The sequence below is a fragment of the Mercenaria mercenaria genome, chromosome 8, assembly GCF_021730395.1.
Source record: "Mercenaria mercenaria strain notata chromosome 8, MADL_Memer_1, whole genome shotgun sequence".
NCBI classification, from domain to species: Eukaryota; Metazoa; Mollusca; class Bivalvia; order Venerida; family Veneridae; genus Mercenaria; species Mercenaria mercenaria.
This window is the reverse complement of record NC_069368.1, coordinates 7963081-7988830: the sequence shown is the minus strand read 5'-3', so window position 1 is coordinate 7988830 and position 25750 is coordinate 7963081. Positions and strand designations below refer to the sequence as shown.

At 35.3% G+C, this 25750-nt stretch overlaps 1 protein-coding gene across 1 annotated transcript in view; it reads right to left on the bottom strand.

The window, feature by feature from the left end:
* Positions 1-23862, bottom strand: part of LOC123523109 (tRNA modification GTPase GTPBP3, mitochondrial-like) — a 39591-nt gene extending 15729 nt beyond the window's left edge. Inside the window, exons 1-9 of the mRNA XM_053550325.1 lie at positions 23502-23862; positions 19054-19173; positions 16968-17033; positions 10231-10444; positions 9397-9532; positions 8986-9146; positions 8522-8594; positions 7739-7882; positions 6826-6991 (exon numbers count right to left, since the gene is read on the bottom strand). Of these exons, the coding sequence (XP_053406300.1) occupies positions 6826-6991; positions 7739-7882; positions 8522-8594; positions 8986-9146; positions 9397-9532; positions 10231-10444; positions 16968-17033; positions 19054-19173; positions 23502-23851 (1430 nt within the window). The 5' untranslated portion in view covers positions 23852-23862. The remainder of the gene's footprint in view (positions 1-6825; positions 6992-7738; positions 7883-8521; positions 8595-8985; positions 9147-9396; positions 9533-10230; positions 10445-16967; positions 17034-19053; positions 19174-23501) is intronic.
* Positions 23863-25750: the final 1888 nt, after the last annotated feature.

Below are 25750 nucleotides of genomic sequence, written 5' to 3'. Positions count from 1 at the left end.
AGAATGACAGGATGTGTAAACAATGGTCCAGCATATACAACACTTGGCCAACCTGGGGTTAGTGAGGCAGACATTGTTCCTGCTTACCCCTGTAAAACATGGCCTCTACAAGCTAGACAATGGTTAAACCTGCAAGGTGCAGGTCAGTGGCCTTCAGATGACATGAAGAGATATTGTAGCAACACTGGATGTTTTGTTGTTGGAGTTGGAAGCAAGCAAAGTGAAAATGAGGAGCTTGAATGGAGAATATCAACAGCTCTAGCAGAAAGGTGTTTAATGTTTAATCTCAATATCACACAGATCAGATGTTATGTGTTGATGAAGATGATATTAAAATCTTACATCAAGCCACACTATGAAGGTACCATTTCAAGTTTCATGTGTAAAACAGTTCTGTTCAAAGTAATTGCAAATATACAGTCTAGTTTCTGGAGAGAACAAAACTTACTTGTTTGTCTATCATTTTGTTTATTTGTCCTGTACACCAGTACTCTGAATGAAAACTGCCAACATTTCATCATACATGGGAACAATTTGATGGCAGGACATATTGCTCATGAACATAAACCTCACATTCTTGAAATACTGCAGTATATTATAAGTAGTGAAGGAACAGCATTACTAGGGATCGAGTGTGATGGCCTTGGTGCTAGGCTTCAGCTGAACTTGTCCTATTTCAAAACAAGTGCCATAATTTCAGGATACTTATTAAATCAAACCAAACGGTTGATAAATGATAGCATAAATGCTTGCCTACCTAATATTAGCAACAGCAGAGATGAAGCTATACAAATATTACTGAAGTATATTTTCAAACTTGTCACTATTTTTAATCAATCTCAAGGATTGGACAGAACAGCTTGCAGACTTCTAGCACCATGGATCTGTACAAGACTGGGATCTGTCCTGGCCTCCCTCAACATTCAACAGTACAATGGTATATCAGCAGAAGCTCTAAGCTGGATCTCACTGGGTCTGAACACGGATGTTTCATCAAGTAAACTGAAGCTAGCATCCATGTTTTACTGTAGAGGGGATTTTTACAGAACAGAAATTGTGCTCAAAGATATTGAAGGAAGCTATGATCAAACCACTGTTGAGCCTGGTTGTGGCTGTTATAATTATGTCCATCAAGCTTTTAAGGGAGGATACTATGAAATATCTGACAATCACAATGAAGAAGCTCTACAGTATGCTACAGCATTCTGTGTCAGTTTTCTGCCGTGTGAAATTAACTGCATTCCAAATGAACTACAGTATGAATTATTCAGATCTACAGAGGAGGACCTTGCTTTCAGAGGTATTTTGGATGACTGGATGGACTGGACAGTTGTTGATTCTCTTCCTTACATGTACTTTCTACAATACAAGACTTACAGCTATCTTGGGAGACAAGATGACAAGCAAAGAGCACTTTCCAACCTTATCAGGACCATTGAACAGGAACCAAACCTTGGACACAGGGAAACAGCCCTAAATATACTTGGACAGTGTATGGAACAAGAAGACCAACCAACTGATGCCTTACATTGTTATTCTTTATCCCTGAAACTACGGCAAAGAAACAATGTTGCCAAGATCCATATATGTAGGCTTCTATCTACTCTGGTAAATAGCCAAGCTCAGAACTGATCATTGCAGTGAAATTTAATAAAAAAAATGTGCTTCCTAAATACAAGACCTACAGCTATCTCGGGAGACAAGATGACAAGCCAAGAGCACTTTCCAACCTTATCGGGACCATTGAACAGGAACCAAACCTTCGACACAGGGAAACAGCTCTAAATCTACTTGGACAGTGTATGGAAAAAGAGGATAGAGCAACAGACGCTTTACATTGTTATCTATTATTCCTCAGTCTAAGGGGAAGAAACAATGTTGCCAAGTTCCATATATGTAGACTTCTATCTGCTGTGGTAAATCACCAGACAGGAACAATATTTTGAAAGGTAGTGTCACCTAAGTGCAAACACCAGATAACAAATATTGTTTTCACAAACTGACTTTTTCCTCACTAAATGTGTTCAAAATACTGATATACATGCCCAGTAAAACTAGCATGGCCACTTTTAATTTTTTTTTATGATTTTGTAAAAACTGAAAAACAGTTTTGTTTTTTTAGCTCACATGTCACAAAGTGACAATGTGAGCTTTTGTGATCATGCAGCGTCCGTCGTCCGTCGTCCGTGCGTGCGTGCGTGCGTCCGTGCTTGTGACCACTCTAGAGGTCACATTCTTCATGGGATCTTTATGAAAGTTGGTCAGAATGTTTATCTTGATGATATCTAGGTCAAGTTCGAAACTGGGTTAACTGCGATCAAAAACTAGGTCAGTAGGTCTAAAAATAGAAAAACCTTGTGACCTCTCTAGAGGCCGTACTTTTCAATGAATCTTCATGAAAGTTATTCAGAATGTTTATCTTGATGATATCTAGGTCAAGTTTGAAACTGGGTCACGTGCCATCAAAAACTAGGTCAGTAGATCAAATAATAAAAAAACCTTGTGACCTCTCTTGAGGCCATATTTTTCAAGGGATCTGTATAAAGATTAGTCAGAATGTTCATCTTGATGATATCTAGGTCAAGTTCGAAACTGGGTCAACTGTGGTCAAAAACTAGGTCAGAAGGTCTAAAAATAGAAAAACCTTGTGACCTCCCTAGAGGCCATACATGTGAATAGATCTTCATGAAAATTGGTCAGAATGTTTACCTTGATGATATCTAGATCAAGTTCGAAACTGAGTCACATGCCATCAATAACTAGGTCAGTAGGTCAAATAATAAAAAAACCTTGTGACTTCTCTAGAGGCCATATTTTTCATGGGATCTGTATGAAAATTTATCAAAATTTTTATCTTGATGATATCTAGGTCAAGTTCGAAACTGGTTCAACTGCGATCAAAAACTAGGTCAGTAGGTCTAAAAATAGAAAAACCTTGTGACCTCTCTAGAGGCCATACTTTTCAATGGATCTTCATGAAAGTAAGTCAGAATGTTCACCTTGATGATATCTAGGTCTTGTTCGAAATTTGGTCACATGTTTTTAATAACTAGGTCAGTAGGTCAAATAACACAAAAGCCTTGTGACCTCTCTAGAGGCCATGTTTTTCATGGGATCTATATGAAAGTTGGTCTGAATGTTCATCTTGATGATTTCTAGGTCAGGTTCGAAACTGGGTCAACTGCAGTCAAAAACTAGGTCAGTAGGTCTAAAAATAGAAAAACCTTGTGACCTCTCTAGAGGCCATACTTTTGAATGGATCTTCATGAAAATTGGTCAGAATGTTCATCTTGATGATATCTAGGTCATTTTCGAAACTGGGTTACGTGCCGTTAATAACTAGGTCAGTAGGTCAAATAATAAAAAATCTTGTGACCTCTCTAGAGGCCACATTTTTCAGTGGATCTTCATGAAAATTGGTTAGAATTTTTATCTTGATGATATCTAGGTCAGATTCAACACTGGGTGACATGAGCTCAAAAACTAGGTCACAATGTCAAATAATATAAAAAAACGACATCATACTCGGTTTAAAACTGGGTCATGTGGGGACAGGTGAGCGATTCAGGACCATCATGGTCCTCTTGTTTTGTTTTAGGTTTAACGCCGTTTTTCAACCTAACCGAGGTCCTGGATTCTGTACCAGTAAAAACCTGTTCTCCGCAAGTAACTGCCAACTGCCCCACATGAATTATCAGAGGTGGAGGACTAAGGATTTCAGACACAATGTCGTTTATCAAATAGTCATGGAGTACATACGCCCCGCCCGAGGATCGAACTCGCGTCCCAGCGGTCCGTAGATCAACGCTCTTACCTACTGAGCTAAGCGGGCGGACTAACTGAAAAACAGGATGTAAATTCATTGTATCTGAGCAATTCTATATTAATTGTATTTGTGCTGTCTTTTTATTGTTTTTTTTCTTTATCTAAATAATATCATTTAGTAAGAATTGTGTAACAATATTGTGCAAATAATTAAATGAAATAGAACTTTATGTTATGTGTGATCACAATATGTATATCATCATTTATATTTATGCACATCTGTTTCCATCACTAAGATTAGAGATTATTGTAAAATGCATATTACTATTTCATTTATTAAATTTCATCTCAATGAGAGACAATTTTTATATTTTAAAAACTTTTTTGTTGAGTTTAACATGCGCTAGAACAATTATAGTTCATATGGCGACTTTCCAGCTTTCATGATGGAGGACACCATATACCCCTCCTTGCATTATTTCATCACGGGAGGGCACCTGGGTAGAACCATCAGCCGTCCGTAAGCCAGCTGAATGACTTCCTAACATGAAGAAGTGAGTGAGGCTCATACAAACATCGGTGAGAGGCAAGTGATTCAAAGTCAGTGGCGTTAACCACCTGATCACGGAGGCCCCAAATTTAAAAACTTTTTCCTTTCTTGGTAAGAGATATTCCATATACAAAAATCAAAGAAAAAAAAACAAAACACACAACAAATATTATCTATTTCTCTGCCACATCAGAAAACATTTGCTCACAATTTTCAGAATACTAGAACTGTCAGCTTTTATAAGACTGAAAAGTACTCCCATACGATGCCCTTCTGTACAGACCCAGTGATCTGTTTTACAAATTTTAAGTTGAAAATGGCAATCACTTCACCACAAACTGGTGAAGTGTAACTAAAATTAAACTTGGCCTTTATATTATAATCACATACCTGTGTACCAAAATTATTTCAATCCATTTATCACTTTAAAAGTTATCTTAGAGAAATAAAAAATTTGCAAAATATTAAGAAAGAAAAGATTTATAATTCTGCCAAAAATTGGTGGTTTATAACTAATATTTAAATTGGTCTGTATTTATGATCATATCCCTGTGTACTTGAAATAAATTCAGTCCATTCATCTTACCAAGAGGAATTGAAAGGACAACAAAAGTAAACAAGAGGGTCATAATGACCCTGGATCGCTTACTTGAGAAATTGGGCCTAATGTCTCTATGGTGTTAACAGGAGTTTCCTTTTATTTGCCTTGCTGACTTAGCTTTTGATCCCACATGACCCAGATTTGATCACGGCATAGAGATCATCAAGATAAAGATTCTAACCAAGCTTCATGAAGATAGAATCATAAATGCGGCCTCTACAGTGCCAACAAGCTTTTCATGTGACTTGTGAAAAAGCATTGAGTACATACGTTTTTGGTTCTTAAGGTTTGCTTTTTATATATTTATACACGAGCATTTTTGTGTTTTACATGCCATGCCTTTTTGTTTCCATTACGTGTGTTAGAGATTCACCTGGAGGGGATTACTTTTATTTACACTGTCCCATGTCTTTGGAACATGGTGGAGGCAAGAGTGAGGTTGGGTGCGCACCATAAACCGGTTTAAGCTCCCCAGTGGTGTTTTTGCCACTGACCGTTCCAAGGCGGTGCCCCACTGTGTTCCTTTGTTTGTTCGTTTTGTCCTTGTGTGTTGACTTTGTGTGCGCGCGTGTGTGTATACTTATTGTTCGTCTTGTCCTTATGTGCTGGCTTTGAGTGTGTGTGTGTGTGTGTTGTACGTTTTGTCCTGATGTGTAAGCTTTGAGTGTGTGTGTGTGTGTGTGTGTGTGTGGTGCACACGTTTGCGTGCTGGGGGGGGGGGGGTCTTTTTGAGGAGGCTGCGCTTTTGGTGCGTGGCATTCCCTGTTTGATATTTTCCTTTGTTTTTTTGAGCTTGTGATCTAGTTTCTGACCCATCCAAATTCGAACTTAACCTAGGGATCATCGAGATAAACATTCTGATCAGTTTCATAAATATAGGGTCATAAATGTGACCTCAAGAATGTTAACAAGCTTCCTTTGATTTGGGTAGGTGACCTAGTTTTTGACTCCAAATGACTCAGTTTCAAACTTGGCCAAGGGCTCATCAAGATAAACATTCTGACTGAATTGCAATGTGGCCTCTTGGGTATAAATAAGCTTTTTCTAAGATTTGAGTGAGTGACCTAGTTTTTTAATCCACATAACCCAGATTCAAACTCAGCCTTGAACTCATCATGATTAACATTCTGACCAAGTTTCATGAACAAAGGGTCAGAAATGTGGCCTCTAAAGTGTAAACAAGCTATTGATTTGAGCCGGTTAAATAGTTCTTGACCCCACATGACCCAGTTTTAATCTTTGCGCAGAGATCATCAAGATAAACATTCCGATCAAGTTTCATGAAGATGTTTACAATTTAAAAATTGCCCCACATCTTAGTGAGAAATATTCTACATACACAGAAAAACAAACAAATATCTGCCAACTATGTTCAAATTACTTGAGCTGTCAACCTTTCGGCAGATTAAATAAAATCCAAGTAGAACTGCACTTATGTATGAAACAAAGACATGTTTTACAAATTTCAAGTTGAAAAGCACCTTAATTCCACCATAACTTGGTAGACTGTAACAAAAATCAAGACTGATCTGTATTTTATAATCACATCCCTGTGTACCATAAATGAACTAAATCCATTTAATAAATAAAGTTTTAAGTCAGAAAAGGGCCATTATTCTGCCAAATACTGGTGGAGTGTAACTACAAATAAACTTGCCCTGATCATATCACAGTATACTTAAAATGAACCAATTCTGGTAACCCAACTTGAAAGAAGTTCATATAAAAGACTCTCCTATGTCAAAATGGCTGAACTTTTCAAAATGGATGAACTTTTAATAAAACAGACTTTTACAGACACATCAGATAAATACAGACAAACAACTTTTTGATGTACCATTCTCCTCGAACAGGAAACAATTTATTATAATCAGAAACTTATAATAACAAAATAAAAACATGCTTCAACCTTTTCACAGCCCTGTTTACTCCCTCTTTCTCCACAACATCTTGTGTTTCCCTCACTCCTGCAGTGTCACTCAGTAACACAGGATAACCTCCAATATTTACATGAGTTTCTACCACGTCTCTAGTGGTACCTACCACATCAGTTACTATGGCAGCAGGTCTCTGACCTATAAACAATTAGAAAAACAAGCTGATAGTCTAGTCTCCTGCCTATAGTCAAATTTGATTAACTGTATTTCTGTACAAAATTCAACAAACTCCCTACAATAAGTACATTATTGCCATCCCAGTGGTGTTCACCAAAAAAGGGGTGTTCCCTCTACTTAATGTTACACACATAACATATCAATTAATAATATCAATGTTTCTATCCAAAGGACTTTTTCATGTGCCTTTGATGGGCGACCTGTGCTGTGGTTTTCCACTTTTTCAATCCATTTAACCAGAAATTTATAAGTTGGAAAGAGGGCATAGTTATTTTTTAATAATGCAAAATCTAGTTATGGAACCTTTGCAATGTAAGTCAGTTTATCACTGTGAATATGCGAAGTTTCAATCTATTGCCATAACTGGTTCCTGAGATACCAGCTTACACACAAACACTTAACCAATTCGGAATGCCGATGTGGACACAAATGCACAGGTAAGTCCGATAGCTCTACCTTTTCTTTGAATAGTCAAGCTAAATAGGCAGAGCTACGGAACCTGCCCAATGCAAATCAGTTCATCACAGTGAATAAGTGTGTAAAGTTTCAATCCATTTCCACTAGTGGTTACTGAGATACCAGTTTACATACAAAAACTTTACCAAATCAGGATACAGACACTGACAAATTGATAACTGCAATACCTCTACATATTCTTTGAATAGCTGTGCTAAAAAATGAATACATTGTATAAGATTTAATACTCACATATAGCATTGAGTAAACTGCTCTTGCCAACATTAGGTTCTCCAATAATGACAACATGAACACCCTGTCTCAACCTCTCACCTTGTCTCTTGTCATTGAGGTGATTCTCTCTTTCATCTTGTAGCAAATGTATCCTGTTTTTTACTACATCAAGGTAAAAAGAAATGTAAATGTACAAAGTTTTAACGCTGCTGTTTTGGTCGTAAACTAGCTGTTACAGAACAGAGGTTGGAGGTTTGAAATTCTCTTAAACCTCTAAATTCATCATTGTTTAACTGTTATACATGATAGTTTCTCGACCCCCTCCTCCATCTGCTCAAAATCATCAGTATGTCTAGGGGACTGACAATAATTAATGAAGTGCTCGCTATGGTGATACTATTTATATATTTGAACTGCAATCATATAATATTCCTACAAAGTTCAAAGGATAAATCAAATTTAATTTTTGAATCGAGAATGACATATCTCTCACTTATTTTCTGTATGAAGTGGTAAAGCAATATAGTAACCCTTCAGCTGGTGCTTAAAGAAAATACTGTGAGGAAATTAATTTCAAGGGCATATTTTTTTTTGTTTTGACCAAAATGGCAATCTTGAGTGGATATAAATTTATGGATTATACATTTTAAGGAATAAAAAAAAACAGAAATTATAATCTTTTGTGGGGAGTTATTTCAGAGGAAAGACACAAACACGAAATACATGAAAATTAGTCCCTAACAAATAATAATGATTTATCTGTATGTTTTTTGTAGTTTCTGCTTTTGTTCCAAAACTTACATTGCTGTAGAACATGGTCTTCTATATTCTGGTCCTCGCTGAAGTCAATAAATGCTTCAAGGTCTGCGGCACACTGAAAATAAGTATGGTAATTCAAATTCAATTTGCCAGATCAAAATTTTTCGAAACTTAGAAAAAACCTAACAATGGTAGTGTACCCATACTAACAGTTGGCAAATTACAAGTTTTCATGCTGGATGCTTGTTTTGTCAGAAAGGCACGGACAGCCATACAAAGAAAAGTAGCCCCTGCAAACAGGATTTTGCACTGAATACCTAGATTTGAAGGAGTATTCCTGTAAACTTTGCTTGAAACTGGCTAGATGTTTTGGGGGAGATGTTCTTTAAAGACATTGTAAATGGACCGACAACAGATATCTAATGAACCTACAAGTTCCAAGCACTTTTTGCTAAGGTGAGCTGGAAGGTTGGATGGTCAAAAAAGACAAACTATTAATACAGTACCTTTATAAATGTTGTCCGCCATTTGCTATATAGTTTACTGAGGTCCCCCTCCACTGGTCGGAGTGCCTGTCTACGCTGAGCCTCAGAGTGTATAAGATCTCCTAAACCCTCGACCTCTGTCAGGTCCACCTTTCCATTCATAAAAGCTCTGTGAAAAATGTTTTTTTTTTATAACAAAATGACTGTTAAATTAGTCTGCTGTACTTGGCCACCTAATAATCTTGTTATTATATACACATATACATGAATAAATGATGTTGACTTAAAGTCAAAAATTAACACAAAACTGGAATTATTATAGATTAATATGGATTTGTTTACATCTCTTGTTCCATTCTTATTTTAAGTAAACAGAGAGACTGAAAAATATGTATGTAATACTGGGTAAATACAGAATAAGTAAATCTGTACTTTCTGGTGAATTCACCAGGTTCTGCTTGCCGACAGCCGGGTATTTTATGCAAGGCTGTAAGTACAGCTGACACCACAACAGGGCCTCCATGTACTTGAAATCCAACACAATCTTCACCAGTAAAACTATGAGGCCCTGTAATGAGTCAAAAAGTGTTTCAAACAAAATTTACACATTTAAACATAAATTCTAAATGAGGCCCTGAAATGATCAAATAATGTTCAATACAAAATTTGCACATAATGTAATAAAATAATTTCTAATTGAGGCCCCAAAATAATCAAATAATATCTGATACTAAATTTGTGTATATTGAAATAAATTCTAAAAGCAAAAGTAGTAAACTAAATAAACATAAGACAAACTAAAAGAATTATTATATTGTGTAAGAATAATAATGTATATAATTATCTTTAATCACTGTAATATTATTAATATTCAAGAGGGATAAATGTTCATGGGTTCCATGGTTGTGTCAAACCATGAAACTAAACCCCAACGAACAAGCAATATTTCCAGTCTTCAAAGTTTCAATTTGAAATCCGCAAATTGTAATATCGCCACTTAATAGCTGTTTTTGCCAAGTTTGCAAGATTTCATTCAATGAAAGTAAATGATTTCAATGTTCATTGAAATATCTTTTATACAAAACAGACAAACTTTTTCCAGTGATTTTTAACACTGTCAAAAAAAAAATGATGCTCGCCGATACTATCAAAACAAGGTCTTAACTCATCAGTGATTATATACATCAATGATAAGGTAAATCAATGGAATGATTTACCATGAATTTTAAATATAGTACATGATACCTGAAAACACTATAACTATGCCTTTATCATGACAACTCCAGTTTCTGGATCTATCAGTTTCCCCAGAGTAGCTTCCCTTGGTACTTGAACATGCTTTAATTGCCCAATCAATGTGGAAGCCCGTAAAGCACTTGGTCCTGAAATCCTGATTATTGCCAGTCCACATTTACCATGTCCAGATGATAACAAGAATATAGTAGTCCCAGGCTTTTCAGAATTATGTCTTTTAATGTCACTGACGTGTCAAACATAAAGATTTGCACCCTAATGTTTTAAATTTAACACTCCCAAAGTTTGAATATTCATTTGAATTTAAAACTTCAGTGGAAAACTGTTTCAAACTTAGGCTGGATATATACCAAGTGCAGTTACCAGTCCATATTTGTAACGTCCTTCTGTACAATGCTAACACCTGATGTAACCTAGTGCACATTTTTATTGAATTATATTTCTATAGGGATATCCCCTAAGATTCAACTGTCCAAACCTGAAAATATAGCTCAAGGCTGGATTAAAAACAAACTATAAACTGTTCATTGAAACAAGAGCTGTCCGTAAGACAGCGCGCTCCACTATTCGGCGACTTAACCCTAAAATGAATATATGTCTCAATAAAATACCTCTACTTTAAAAGAAAGATACACCAAGGGGCATAATTCTGTCAAGAACACAAATTAGAGTTATTGGGATTGTTACCACACATGCAGATGATGATGGTAAAAAAATATTTTGAGTTCCAAGTAATTATCTTATATAGTACCAAAGTTATGTCCAGAAAGCAAAGTTTGCCAAAAAATTTAAGTATGAAAGGGGCATAATTTGGCCAAAAGTACAAATCAGAGTTATAGGGATTGTTACCACACATGCTGATGATAATGATAAAGATACATTATAAGTTTCAAGTCTTTATTTTATATTGTACTAAAGTTCTATCTAGAAAGCGAAGATTGCCAAAAAACTTTAAGTATGAAAGGGGCATAATTCTGTTAATAAATACAATTAGAGTTATGGAGATTGTAACCACACATGCAGATGATGATTATAAATATTTTTAATTTCAAGTCATTAATCTTTTAAAGTATCAAAGATATGTCTACGAAGCTTTTGAAAAAATTTAACACGAAAATAATTCCAAGTATAACACGTTTGTGACCTTAACCTTGGGTATAATGGGCGGAGCCCCTGCACATACTTTGTTTGTATGCTGGACAATGTTTAAGTGAACTTAGAGTAAGATATAAGTAATAGTAACAAAGATATGACAGAAAAACAAATGTTGCCGAAAAACTTTAACCTTAAAAATAACCTAAGTATAACACCTTGGTGACGTTGACCTTGGGTATAATGGGCCCAGCCCCTGCACATACTTTGTTTGTATGCTGGACAATGTTTATGTGAAGTTACAGTAAGATATAAGCAATAGTAACAAAAAAAAAAACAAACAACAAAGGTTGCCGAAAAACTTTAACCAAAACAGTCACGCCGAATACGAAGCCGACGCCAGGGCAAGTAGAATAGGGGTCACTAGAGCTAAAAATAGAAAAAAACTTTAAAAGACTTCTTTTCAGACTGTTTTAAAGATCTTCATTAAATTTGGTATGTAGCATCGTTATAAGGTCCTCTCCCAATTTTATACATATTGGGGCACTTGGCCTCTTTTACGGGCCGCTAGAGCTAAAGTTTGAAATACCTTTACAACCTCCAGAGTGCTGCATTTTCAAGCATTTGGGTTTGTATTTGTACAATGAGAATGTACTCTTCTGGAAATAGCACAATGATTCAGAAATCAAATATTTACATGTCCTAGGGAATGCTACATGCTACAAAACTTAAAAGTTTCAGTTAATAAGTGATGATTCTAATTTTAAGACATAATTTAAGAATTAAACTGGGAGTCTAGTTTTTGACCCCACATGACCCAGAGTTATGACCCTTGTGTAATATGGTGTTGGTGATGATGTTGAACAATTGCTTTAAGTTTGAATCAAATCCCTTCTTTAATAATAACGGAGATAAAGTGAAAATGCATCAAAATTAACCTAAAATTCTAAGTGAAAAGGGGTCATAATTCATGATAAATTGGCGCCAGAGTTATGGACCTTCTGTCATATGATGTGGATGATGATGTGGAACAACTATTTTAAGCTTGAATCAAATCCATTTAGTAACAACTAAGTGAAAGTGATTCATAAAACATGGGTGCAAGAGTAAGGGCCCTTAAGCCAGATGATGTGGATGATGATGAGGAATAACTATTTTAAGTTCGAAGCAAATCCATCAAGTAATTTAAAGAAATAAAGAGAAAAAAGACAGTGCATCAACACTTTAACCAAGGTGTGGACGCTGAAGGACACCGACACCAGGGCGAGTGGAATAGCTCTCCATATACTTCTCATAGTTGAGCTAAATATATTGACCTTTGACATCCTAGTGTGACTTTGACCTTTGACCTGGGTGTTGTGCATAATAAGTTGTCTCATTCACGGAACAATGGTGCTTAGTAATATCAAAATCACTCGATTAATGGTAGAGTTATGGACCACATCTAGACTGTTCACCGCAAAGTGTGACCTTGGCCTTGACCTTTGTACTAGGGCTCTGGGTATTGCGCATGACAAGTATTCTCTTTATGGAGAACATGTGTGCTAAGTAATATCAACATCCCTTGAAGGATAACAGAGTTATGGACCAGACAGGAAAAAAGGCCTTACTAACCTTTGATTTCCAACTATGACCTTTAACTTTGAACTAGGGGCCTGCGTGTTATGCACGACACATCATCTCATTATGGCAAACAATGTGCTGATAAATATTAAAAGCACTTGATGGATGAAAAAGTTATGGACCAGACCTTTGGCCTCCATAAGTATACATTATTTAAACTGGGGATCATACGCCGCTTTGCATAGAATTAGTGTATCATTGAAGGTTATTATTTTTATACCAGATTTATATAGTGCCCTTTTCATGATAAACACGTTCAAAGGTTGCATGTGCACCGCCATATGAACACATTTGCGGATGTCTCTGTATCTTTTTTGTACCTGTAGCATGTGTAAATGTCGAGTTCTGCACAACCCGGAGCTAGAGAGCTTGGACGGTAGTATCCATTTCCACTACCGTCCACGAACATGCTCAATCAAACCAAGCCTGCAACATTTTTGTTTTTGTCGTGTTGAGCGACCTGTGGAGTTTCCACTTATTTTTTTTACCTTTGAGCTAGGAATGCGAGTGTTGCCCAAGACATATCGTGTCATTATAGGAAACATTTAAGTCAAATAATATTAAAATCCCTTCATGGATGACAGAGTTATGAACCAGACAGGGAAAAAGAATCCATGGATATTTGACCTCAGAATGTTACTTTGACCTTTGAGCTTAGGGTCAGGGTGTTGTGTATGACAGGTTGTCTCACAATGGGGATCATTTGTACAAAGAAATATTTAAATCCTTTAATGCCTAACAAAGTTATGAACTGGACAGGAAAAACTACTGACCTTGACCTTTAAGCTAGGGCTCTGAAAGTTAAGCGTGACACATCTTCTTACTATGGGAACATTTCTGCAAGGCAATATTAAAATCCTTTAATGGACTGTTGAGTTACAGATCTGACAGGAAAAATGTCCTTTTGACCTCCAAGTGTGGCATTGATCTTTGAGACAGGTCCAGCTTTTGCACATGACACGTCGTTTCATTAGCATCTTCCTTATCCCCATAACATATATCCATATTCGGTAACAACTGGTTTTGTACAGATCTTGAAGAAGAATTGACCTCCACTGGAGAGACAACAGCAATATGGTAAAGGTGACTGTTTCATATTGATGATATTGCAATGTTTGTTGCCTCCTGGTAATGTCGCCTATATGACTGGCGTATTATATCAATTTCAAATAATATAATGATAAAACAAGGTGTTCATGCCAAATTGATTGACGTGACACTTTAGTTACAAAGTATATTAATGATGAGACATTTCATAAGAAATAAAACAAATGATTTTTACTTGGACAACATGTAATAAGTAATCATTTGAATCATAGTAAGATAAACATGTTACTTTTTGTAATAATAAAATATGTGTTTTATAGTCAAATGTAACAAAAATAAAGTAAAGAGATGTATTTCTTATTTAGGAACAATATAGTTTTCAAGGAACAAAATTGGATGAAATTTGAAATATAAAAGGTGTTTGCTAAACAGCTAATTTTTAAATAAAATGGTAGTATTCTTAATAATACAACTTTCTGCGAGCAGCAGCATTTGTAACATTATACAAATATTATATGGCAGCGTGTGTGACATTGATATTGTCAACCCGAGGGCAGAATGTCACCCGAGGCAAAAACTTTAGAATTAAATAGAATTAAAAATAAAATTTAAACCTTACCGGTACTTATTTTAACATTCATGACAATCTGACTAACATACCAAATCTTCCTAAATGCAATGCATAAAATCTATAAGAGATTTTTTAATTCAGATTGCATCTTCCAAATAAAAAAGAATATGAGGAATGTTTAGTTTGAACATTAATTTTTGGTCAATTTTGTAAGCAACTATCATATACAATACTGTAAAGTCAATAATTTTTATAGGGGGCAATTTTGTAGATTTTGTTGTTGTGCCAATCTTAAAAGCCAAATCAAATTCAGACAAATACAAATATTCCATTTATATAATCTGAAAAAAATATTGAGTTGAGTTTTTAATGACTCCAAAGTGGATAAAGATGTTGGACAATAGCAAAGTATGTGTCAAATGTATTTAGTAATAACAGGGACAAAGATAAAGGGTATCAAGACGTTAAATAAAAATAAAAGGGATGACGTAATTCATGGAAAATTTCAATGTGTCATATCATGTCGCTAATAATGTGGAACAACTTCTTTAAGTTCAAATGAAATCTAGTTAGTAATAGCTGAGATAGCATCACAACTTGAACCTGAAATTCTAAGTAATAATGTGGTATAACTCATAACATAATGGTGCCACCATTATAGACCTAGTGTCAAATGATGCGAATGAGGATGTGGAACAACAGTTTTAAGTTTGAATCAAATCCATTAGGAAACAACTGAGGTATGGTGAAAGAGAATCAAAATTAAACTAAAAGTTTAAGTAAAATGAGACAGAATTTATGAAATATCGGTACAAGAGTTTTGGTCCCTGTTTCATATGATGTGGATGATGATATGGAACAACTCAATCTGACTTAAGTACTTGATCTTCTAAACGAAGATCTGAGAACGACCCATTCACATACGTCTTCTGTATATTTTGGATTTCCAGTATTGCTGTTTTTATTTTAACCAATCAGACGACTTGTTTGAATGTCGCAGAGTAAGAAAAATGTGCAGCCATTCCAGGGCTCGGGCCCGGGAATCCTTGTTTACAGAGCAAATGGCCTACCGACTGAGCTAACCGGCTATCTGACACATTACGACATAAGAATTGTAAATATCAAGCGTCAAGGCTAAAGGTAGATTTGCAAAATGTTGTAAGTTAAGCTCTGATTGGCTAGCGAAAGGGTCGTCAGAACGAGGCTATGAATAGGTCGTTCTCAGATTCTATGCGTAGCGTAATAGGAGATGTACTTTAGTCAGATTGTGGAACAACTATTCTAAGTCTGAATCAAATCTGTTTGGCAATAAATGAGATAAAGTGAATGTGCATTAAAACTTTAACCCAAAATCTTATCTATGACCTGAATGATGATGTGGAAAAATTATTTTAAGTTAGCATCAAATCACTTTTGTAATATCAGAGATATAGTCAAATGCGTCAAAATAAACCTAAAATTCTCAGTACAAATGGGACATAATTCATGAAAACTGGTACCAGAGATAAGGCCCTTGTGTCATATGATGTGAGTGCTGATGTGAAACAACCATTTTCAGTTTGTATCAAATCCACTCAGTAATAACTGAGATTGAGTGAATGTGCACCAAAACTTCATTCTTAAATTCTAAGTAAGAAGAAGAGATAACTGATGAAATATTGGTACAAGAGTAATGATCTTTGTGCCATATGTGGGAGATGATGAGCAACTATTTTTAACACAACATTTACCAAACTCTCAGCAGTGATTATCTCCTCTAGTGTTACATTCATCATTGCTGTCACAAATACATTTCCATGAAAATCACATGACTGTTGAATTGAAATTCAAATATCATTTCCTTATTTTCGATTTCACACCCAAATTGGTTTCTCAATCTTTGAAATATACTCAAAACAACATAAATAAAATCTAGTTTAAAATGATGAAAAAAAAAATATTTATCAATATCTTTTGTAATGGCAGACTTTATTGTAAGGGGAGACTACTCTGTAGAAGACTGCTTATGTACAGGACAATATCTAGCTGATAGAAAAGTCTATTAAATATCAAAAAATAAAATAAATCAATATTATCCAATTTGAAAATTTATAAAAATGGTATATACAGCAAAATTCCTTCCGCTTTGCATCCAATGTTTTACTGCAAGATTACCACAGTAAAGAACTTTTTGACATGTTTCACAGAATTAGTCACAATCTGTGTCTCAAGTTACCGCCCCTGGCATTCCATCCAACATATCTTTTATTTCCCAATGCAGAAGTCCCTAAAAGTAACATCAAGAATTTCTTCTGATGAAGTTTTCCCTGTTATTTTTCCGATTTCTTTCAGTGCACAAAGCCTCTGAAGCAAGCACTATGTCCCCTTGTTCTGGCATGAGGTTATATTCCTCTATTCCTCAAGGTAAACCAGGCACTTGGTGAGGTGCGAGCGGTGACGAGCCTGTGTTAAACTTGGGTGATCGCTTAGAGGATTTCCACACCTGAAAAATACATAAAACGTTTGATTATAAATAATATGTATTACAATACTGGCATGCTCTAATCTTGCAAATGATGGGATAATCATTGAAGGTGATTTTATGATTAAAAGGCAAGGAATGTCTGACAATAAGTTAACTATATGAAAGCCATCCTCAAGCCTTTCATAACACTGAAAGAATTTGATCACTAATTAAAACAAGAAGCTGCGTTCAATAAACGCTTGATGCCCACGTTGGCATCCTTGTCGATACAAAGCAACCTAAGTCCAAAAAGAGGTCAAGGTCAAGGTCAAACTGCGGTCAGGTGATGTTTGAAGATGAAGAATGGTCACAGGTTACATCTGCATTAGTATCAAGTCATTCTAGTAAGGGGTATTGATGCTAGAGGAAACGGTCCCATTTGGTTAACCAAGAGATGGCCCATACAAATCAACCCAAGTCCAAAATGAGGTCAAAGTCAAGGTCGAGGTCAGGTAATGTTTGAAGATGAGGAATGGTCACAGCTTACATCTCATTAGAATCAAGTCATTCTAGTAAGGGGTATTGATGCTAGACGAAACGGTCCCATTTGGTTAACCTTGCACGGACAGACGAACGGAAGGACGGACAGGACAATCACTATATGCCTCCCGCATCAGTACATGCCTTGGGCATAAACATATGGTAGTTTGAAATTTTAGAAAATGGCTATTATTGAGGCAATCATTTTGATGTGTTTATGACATCATTTACTGCTGAATTCTTCATTGAGCAAAAACCATTTAAATAGATTAGTTTCATATGTTTCTTGAGTGTAAGATGTAAAACATGGAAATTCCTTTCACTATAGCTTAAAAAAGTAGAAATTTTGTCTTGCAGAAATAAGTAAAAACAGTTCAATTATGAACCTGGAAATTTAATATATAAATCCACCACTTTTGATTTTTGTTGCCATGGAAACAAAATGGCTACCATTTTGATTAAATATTTAAATGCTCATAACTCTTTTACTTCTTTAAATGGTTTGTGAAATCCTACCAGACTGAATTAACATAAGAACAACCAAAGAACTATAAATATACACTTTATTTTTATAGCTCTTTGGAACAACATTGCCTTTCACTTTAAGAAAACCTGCTGCAAGTCATTTTCACCACAGGACAAAATCAAAGATCTTTAATTAGTGCAAGAACATATCTAGCAAAATGTCCATAATATGATCCCATATATCTGAGAAAACGCTTTCTTTGCTCTTCACATATAAGCCTCTATGTGTTTCACATGATTGTATTGATCATAAAGATATGTGATTTCAGAGAAATTCGTTGCTAAATACTAATTTTTTTGGTGATAAATGGCAACACTGGCAGATAACAAGAGCACCGCCTTGCGGGTGCTGACGCTCATCTGACTTTCTTTGTATATTAGAAATATTGTCCTACCCATGATTTTCTAAGTCTAAAAAGGGCCATCATTCTTGCAAAAAGCAGGATAGAGTTATGTTTCTTGATGTACAGTGTCCGCTTATGATGGTGAAAAACTGTTGCAAGTTTAAAGCAATAGCTTTGATAGTTTAGGAGAAAAGCAGACCTAAACATAAAACTTTACCAAGAAAACTGATTTTCTAAGTCCAAAAAGGGCAATAATTCTTGCAAAAAGCAAGATAGAGTTATGTTTCTTGATATACAGGGTCTGCTTATGATGGAGAACAAGTATTCCCAGTTTCAAAGTAATAGTTTTGATAGTTTAGGAGAAAAGTTGACCTAAACATAAAACTTAACCAAGAAATCTGATATTTTCTAAGTACAAAAGGGGCCATAAATTTTGCCAAAAGCAGATGGAGTTATGTTTCTTGCTATATAGGGTGAGCTTATGATGGTGAACAAGTATTCCAAGTTTCAAAGCAATAGCTTTGATAGATTAGGAGAAAAGCTGACCTAAACAAAAAACTTAACCAGGCAACGCCGACGCAGACGCGGACGCCGACACCGCTCAAGTGATGACAATAACTCATCGATGAGCTAAAAATGTATCAACTTACATTTCAGCTACCATGTCTTTGAGAATGTCTAAAAAGTTGTCCAAACCTTCACCTGTTAGACAAGAAATAAAGCACAAAGCTGATGACCTCTCGCCTTTGCCAACTCCCGTCTGCTTCATTCTGTTAAAAAAACCAGACTGTCACATGCTGCTCAAACATGTTGGAATACAGTACAACCTCTAGAGAGGACACACCATTAGAAAAAACTCAAATAAGTTTGTTGTGCTGGGGTTTTGGTTTAAAAGGAATGTCAGAACATATTCTCAAGTAATTTTGTATCTCATGCTCGAATGACCTATATATTTGCTTTATCTGTCTATTTCATATCACCAGTTTAGATGATAACAATCAGACACCCTGTCTCATTGAGGCAAACATTTATACCAAATTTTGCAAAAGTTACAATTTATAAGTTATTTATAGTAACAACAAAGGGAAGTGAATCTTTAAAAAATCTAAGTCGAAACAAAACTCCTTACCAGTAGAGATAGGTCAAAATACACCTCAAAATTTGATGTAACATGCATATTGTACTACAGAAAAGTGGTCTTGATTTTTTCCTACAACTAGTAATAAGCAAGAGGGCCATGAAGGCCCTGTATCACTCACCTGACCTAATGACCTAAAGATCATCAAGATTAACATTCTGACCGAGTTTCATTTAGATATGGTCATAAATGTGGCCTCTAAAGTGTTAAATAGCTTTTCCTTTGTTTTTATCCGGTGACCTAGTTTTTGACCCAACATGACCCAGATTCAAACTTGACCTAAAGATCACCCAGATTTACATTCTGACAAAGTTTCATGAAGATACAGTCATAAATGTAGCATCTAGAATGTTAACAAGCTTTCCCTTTGATTTGACCTAGTGATCTAGTTTCTGATCCCACCTGACCCAGATTTGACTGTGACCTTAAGATCATCAAGATTAACATTCTGACCAAGTTTCATTAAGATATGGTCATAAATGTGGCCTCTAAAGTGTAAACTAGCTTTTCCTTTGATTTGACCTGATGACCTAGTTTTTGACCCTGTATGACCCAGATTCAAACTGGTTTTTGAGATAATCAAGATTAATATTCTGACTAAGTTTCATGAAGATACAGTCATAAAGCTGGCGTCTACAGTGTTAACAAGCATTTCCTTTGAGTTGACCTAGTGACCTAGTTCTTTAACCCCTGATGACCAAATATCAAACTCGTCTTACCTTTATTGAGGGTAACATTCTGACCAAGTTTCATTAAGATTGAGCCAAAATTGTGATCTCTAGAGTGTAAACAAGCTTTTCCTTTGATTTGACCTGGTGACCTAGTTTCTGACCTCAGATGTCCCAATATCAAATTCTTCTAAGATTTTATTGAGGGTAACATTCTGACAAAGTTTCATTAAGATTGGGCCAAAATTGTGACCTCTAGAGTGTTAACAAGCTTTTCTTTTGATTTGACCTGGTGACCTAGTTTTTGACCCCTGATGACCCAATATCAAACTCGTCCAAGATTTTATGAGAGTAACATTCTGACCAAGATTCATTAAGATTAGACCAAAATTGTGACCCCTAGAGTGTTAATTAGCTTTTCCTTTGATTTAATCTGGTGACCTAGTTTTTGACTTCAGATAACCAAATATCAAACTCGTCCAAAATTTTATTGAGGGTAACATTCTGACAAAGTTTCATTAAGATTGGGCCAAAATTGTGACCTCTAGAGTGTTAACAAGCTTTTCTTTTGATTTGACCTGGTGACCTTGTTTTTGATCCCAGATGACCCAATACCAAACTCGTTCAAGATTTTATTGAGGGAACATTCTGACCAAGTTTCATTAAGATTGGGCCAAAATTGTGACCTCTAGAGTGTTAAAAAGCTTTTTCTTTGATTTGAACAGGTGACCTAGTTTTTGACCCCAGATGACCCAATATTAAATTCGTCCAAGATTTTATTAAGGGCAACATTCTGAGCAAGTTTCATTAAGTTTGGACCCCAATTGTGACCTCTAGAGTGTTAACAGGCAAATTGTTTACGACGGACGACGACGGACGATGGACATAGGGCGATCACAAAAGCTCACCTTTGAGCACTTTGTGCTCAGGTGAGCTAAAAAATACAAAATAAGCTATTTTTAGTAACAACAAAGGGAAGTAATTCTAGGTTCTTGCACATGACACTTCGTCTCATGATGGTGAACGCAAGTTACATCAAAATCCCTCCATGCATGAAAAAGAAATGCTCCGGACAAAGTCATTCTTGTACATTTTGTATCTGACCTTTGACCTCTAAGTGTGACCTTGACCTTAGACCTAGGGTCCTGGTTCTTGCGCTTGATACTCGTCACATGGTTGTGAACATTTATGCCAAGTTACATCAAAATCCATCCATGTATGAAGAAGAAATGCTTCAGACAAAGTCATTATTGAATTTAACATTTGACCTCCAAGTGTGACCTTGACCTTTGAGATAGGAACCTGCAGGTTGCGCATGACACTCTGTCTCACTGAGGTTAACATTCATGCCAAATATAAACGAGATTGCTCCATGGATGTCAAAGTTATGGTCCGGACAAACAAATCCGGATGGACGGATGCACGCACGCAAGCACATACAACGAACAGCCATTTGGACAACTATGTTTTCGCTTCTGGAAGTGGGCTCGACAAAAAATGAGTACTGTACAATGTTTGTCGTAGATGGATTTATATTTATATATTTGTTACTAATATACTCCTTTATGGTGATTATTTCAATAAATCATTTGACCAATAATGTTGATTTTCTTTTCAATAAGTGTTTAGATCCACTTTGTTTTCAGTATGATAAAATAGATATTGGAACTTTCAACAGATATACAATTCGGCTAATACCTCGGTCAATATTTACATTTCCCTAGATGAACAGTCTTCATATTGCAATAGTTATATAATAATGGGAAAATAACCTTAACAGAAATAATTTCAAACAGTAACTTGCAATTCAGTTATGATAGATTTACTTATTAAAGTATTTGACAGCTAAATTATCAAAAACAACATTTATATTTGAAATTTAAATGTTCCTTAATGTACACTTAAAGAATCAACATTACTAAAGATGATCTAGACTTTTATCACATGTTTTCAATGAAATATTGAGATATAGCAGTGAACTATATCTGGTAATTTCACAGTGAAAAATATCAATCACATTATTCATTGGCAGAGAACTATAAAATGTTTGACATTTCAATATTAATATTTCCAAGGTTTGTTTAATTAAACACACTTGTTGGTAAGGCTCTATGGGTAGGGAAGTGTGTAGTATTTCTTTCTTAAATAGTATATGATGGCACCTTTAACTGGGGGTTTGAACCTTTATATGCAGCTCATCTGGGAGTACTATGCGATGCTTTAACCATTGGTATTCGCAATAGGAGTAAAATGACCTCAAGGGGAGGGTTGCAGTCATGACTGTTTGCTACAATAAGGCTGTTAATATTATTATTGTTGTTATTATTAATAATGTTATAATAATAATAATAATAATAATTATTATTATTATTATGTACAACTTCATTGAATTGTATAAAAATAGGCGCTTAATCAAATCATTCAGTTTCAGTTTAAGTGAGTATTTGGTTACAATAGAAATCTGTTTTATTTACATGCAAGTTTGTAGTATCTTTCACTCCTGAATGCCAGATATTAAATGTTACTCATGATAACGCCATTCATGAAACATCAGATTCTGGTGTTCAGTGAATCAGTGAAAGACATTATACTGTTAAAGTAGTTCTGCACGTTTGGATCGAAATTATTTCTACAATGTAGAATTTGATTAAACTCTGATTTTTCAAGACTTCATACTATACATAGAAAATTGAGCAAATAAAAAGATAGGGTCGTGTGCTCGATTTTTGCTGCACTGATTTGAAAAAAAGGGACCACACGCAATATTTCATAATGGGAGTCTATGGGAAAATCATAATTTTCATAACATTTTCGCGAATAGAAAATTTTCTACAATGTAGATTTTGATGAAACTTCTCGCAGTTGTAAGTAAAGGCATGGCCTATAATTTGATGAAATAAAATGTATAGGTAATTTTTGAGATCTCTGACCATGATTAAAGTAAACCGGACATTTCGCGCTAATTTTAAGACATCATTTTGAATTATTTAACATATGATATGTTTTAATATCATATTTTGTCTTTAAAAATATGGCAACAGTGCCATTGTAATAAATTTACTCGCAGGTTGCGATTAATTCATAAAATGATTTTCATGTCCGTACGCCGAATCCGGTCTTTATTCTACGTTTTCCGGAAAAATGACGTTACGCCATCACTTCCGGTTTATCAAACGTGCAGAACTACCTTAAAATAAAACAAACAGATATATTATTTTTTAATAAAGTGTTCATTTCTTGGCCTGTCTTTAAACGCTGAGTTAATATAAAAAAACTTAAAACCATACCATACCTTAGGTTATTCAGTTTCCAGGGTAACTGTGAAGTGTGACTGTACCTATCTGTAGACTCGTCTTTGAACGTTGTCAAGATCTCTTTCTCTATATCAAAATCATATCTTCTGCTATTAATGTTCTCACTTAAGCTGTGTAGAGTTTCTATATGGATATCAACATCATTAGTTACACTGTTTTCATTTAAATCTTTTAAATTTAGATCATCTGTTTCCCTTCTATTTGTTTTAGTTTTTTCAACATCATCAAATGCTTTGATAAGCTTTGAAATATTGTTATTTTGTGCTAAATCAACTTTATTAAACACAAATGATAGTATTGGTGAGTTCCTGAATATTTCTTTCAACATTACATTCTGAATTTTCTTCCTTATCTATCTTCTTATGACTGCTGTTTAGTCCAAGTTCAGTTAAATGATGTGACTAAAAATTGTTCTATGTGTATAAAATTCATGAAATCCTGGCTAGAAACATCTACAACAACAACTTTGACATCTGCTTCATTGGCACTGAAACAGAAACATAATCTGTTAGTTTTACTACTGGTAATTAAGAAACATTCACCACGATTTTCTGTTCACAAACAGAGCAACATACAAAAACACAATCATGAATAGCAACAGTAACCCCAAAATATGACCAACCATTAGCACTAGAACAGAAAAAGGTATTATTGACCCTTTAATAACAACAATAGGGCAAAAATGGCCCTATGTCACTCACCTGAGTAACACACAATAACAGTGTAAATATGTGTTAATGGACCATTACTCCCAACATCACCATTTTAACTGTTGATTTTGCCCAAAATGAATTTAATCATAATTTCATGGAGACAAATATTCTGAAAAATTATATTAAGATTGGACAAAAAAGCGTGGCCTCTTGAGTGTAAACAAGCTTATTCATTGATTTTTGACCTAGTGACTTAGTTTTTGACCCTACATCACCCTGATAGAAATTCATCCGATATTTCACAAACATTCTGACCAAGTTTCATGCACATCAAATGAACAAGAGTGTTAACAATCTTTCCCTTTGATTTGACTGGGTGACCTAGTTTTTGACCCCATTTGACCCAGTTTCAAACTATTCCTAGGAATCATCAAGATAAACATTCTGACAAAGTTTCATGAAGATGGGATTATAAATGTGGCCTCAAGATTGTTAACAAGCATTTCCTTTGATTAGACCGTGTGACCTAGTTTTTGACCCCATATGACCCAGTTTAGAATCTGGCCTAGAAATCATCAAGATAAACATTTTGAACAAGTTTCATGAAGATAAGGTCATAAATGTGGCCTCTAGGTTGTTAAGTTAACAAGTTTTTCCTTTGATGTGTACTGATGACCTTGACCCAACATGACCCAGTTTCAATCAAGACCTAAAAATCATCAAGATAATCATTTTGTGCAAGTTTGTATCAAATCAAAGCATATATAAACCCTCTATATGGCTGAAAGGGCAAAACTAGAAAATTTTGCCCCTTTCAGTGTCAGTAACTCTAGAACCAATGAGGAATTTAGCTGGTTTTAGAAAAAACTGAGATCTTATTGTGACTTAAGTGGTGTGTAAGTGTGGCTAAAATCAAATATAAAATGACACTTTTACCGTGTTGAACACCAGGTAAAAATTAATAAATTTTGTCTATTTCAGGGGTCAATCAGTGGCCATAACTCCAGAACCTATCATTGGATCTGACAGATTCATCATGGAATCAAAGATTAATTGTTGTTAAAGACATTTTGCAAGTTTGTATCAAATCAAACCATAAATGAAGTCTCTATATGGCTGCAAAAGCCAAAATAGCAAATTTTGGCCATTTAAGGAGCCATAACTCTGGAAGCCATGATTGGATCAGTTTTCGAAAGCAACCGAGATATTATGCCAATTCAAATTGTGTTCAAGTTTGATTTAAGTTGATTGCAAAATGTGGTCTCTATGGTGTTCACAAGTTTTCATAAGGAATCGAGATATTATGCCAATACAAGCTGTGTGCAAGTTTGATTAAAACTGATTGCAAAATGTGGTCTCTATCGTGTTCACAAGAAATTGTGAACGGACGGACGACGGGCGGACGACGGGCAGACGACGGACAAAATGCGATCACAAAAGCTCACACTGAGCTAAAAAGCAGGCCATTTTTCAGATTTAACCAAAAATATTTTAATGTATGTCTCCAAACAACTGCCACGCAGAAATTGTAAACTGTCAATTTTAAGGGTCATACCTCTAGCGAAAATCACTGA